General features: G+C 37.1%; 1 protein-coding gene across 1 annotated transcript; it reads left to right on the top strand.

Moving 5' to 3' along the window:
- The first annotated feature begins 263 nt into the window (after nt 1–263).
- On the top strand, nt 264–1,324 carry LOC142607876 (VQ motif-containing protein 8, chloroplastic). Its single transcript, XM_075779535.1, has one exon. The coding sequence runs from the start codon at nt 374–376 to the stop codon at nt 1,010–1,012; it is 639 nt and encodes a 212-aa protein (XP_075635650.1). The 5' UTR covers nt 264–373; the 3' UTR covers nt 1,013–1,324.
- Nucleotides 1,325–1,717: the final 393 nt, after the last annotated feature.

Raw genomic sequence — 1,717 nt, forward strand, 5'->3', positions numbered from 1 at the left:
CTACAGCTGAACCAATTGCGAGGTTGCCGGCAAGCCGACGATGACGTCCAAGTGAAAGCGTCTAACACCTTCTTTCCATTAAACCCCAAGATTTTATATCATCTCCTTTTATTTTATATACAACATATTACACAAAAATATGTATTATATATCTATGTATGTAGTCAACGGTCAGAATTGCTGGCTATCATAATCTTTTTTATTCATTACTTTCCCTCTCCAGTCTCTAACCCCAACAAATCTCCTATTTATGCTCCTATCTCTCGTTTCCTTCTTCTTCTAACCCCCAACAAACTCTCCCACTATATCTATATATATATAACGCAACCCTTTTTTGCTTTTTCCATATTTTGGTTCCAAGAAGATCTCAAACATGAGCCCTGCAAAGTTTCATGGTGACCATGAGATTTCAAAGTGGGAGATGATCAAAGGTCCACGTCCATCGCCATTGAATATCAACAAGGGGTCTCATGTCATTCACAAACCATCTTTCTCTTCATCATCATCTTCTTCTTCGGTGGTTTCTGATTGTGTTGGTACCACAATGTTCAGGCAGCAACAAAAGCAACCGGTTATTATATACGCTCATTCTCCAAAGATAATCCACACACAAGCTCAGGATTTCATGGCTCTCGTCCAGAAGCTCACGGGTATGTCACAGCCCAATGATGATGATCAAAGCCAGAAAAGTGAAAAGGGATTGTCTGCGAAAGGAAATGATCGTAAGGTGATCAAGCCTTTTGGGCATGATAATCGTAATGATTCATCTTCGGCTCTTACTGAAGAGAATTGTGGTGATATTAAGGCAAGATCGTCATCTTTGTCACCAATTTTTAACCAAACCAATCCATATTTTGCAGATATTCCTTTGTTTACCCCGAGTTCAAACAATTTCTTCTGCTCGCCTAGGCCTGTTTATAGATATCCTGATTCTGCATTCGTGTCGCCAAACATAGGTAACTCAATGTCACCGTCTGTTTTGGAATTTATAAAAGGGCTACCAGAATATTGAGATTGAATATTGGAGGGGCTTAAGTCAGTTTGTTTGCAAATTGCGACATTTCCTTTGCGTTGTTCATAGATTGCCTTTTGTCTTTTATTGTTTTGAGGTTTTTTATTTTTTTTTTTGTTTTATGTTTCCAATGTTATAGATTTCGATCATATAGAGGTTAGATAGCATCGAATATGACTTACAAGAGATTTATTTGATTCATTGGCCATCAAAGGGAGGGTTGATCTATATATCTCTCCTACTGGTTAGTGTGTGGCATTGGTTTGTTATACATAGAGTGGTGCATGTTTATGATGATCAAGCTTTCTTGCACATATCTTTCTATTTCTCTTCTTCCTTAGTAAAATTCCATTTCTTGGGATTGGCAGATCCATTGAGAGTATAATTTATGTCTATGCACAATGTAAAATCATGCAGCCCCGTGGTGACGCCACGGTTTGCCATTGTTAGCGCTACAATTCCATGGACAAAAGTTGTGCAAATTTCAAAACTACAGTGATGGCAGGTTGTGATTTATTACATCACTTTCACATAGGATTATTAATGACATTAACTTTATTGTACACCAATTATAATTTGTCAAGTCAATAATTTTGTGTAATTTGATTTGGCTTTAAACTTACTGTTGTTGGTTTGACTATACAAATGTGTTTTGTGCTTTAAACCATATGTTAGGTGAGAAATTCATTAAGCTTAACGCAGTCA

Source organism: Castanea sativa, chromosome 8 (genome assembly GCF_040712315.1).
Source record: "Castanea sativa cultivar Marrone di Chiusa Pesio chromosome 8, ASM4071231v1".
In the NCBI taxonomy this organism is placed as follows: Eukaryota; Viridiplantae; Streptophyta; class Magnoliopsida; order Fagales; family Fagaceae; genus Castanea; species Castanea sativa.

What these genes read in the sequence shown, in the direction of transcription:
- LOC142607876 (XM_075779535.1), top strand. Translation starts at nt 374, where the DNA reads ATGAGCCCTGCAAAGTTTCATGGTGACCATGAGATTTCAAAGTGGGAG.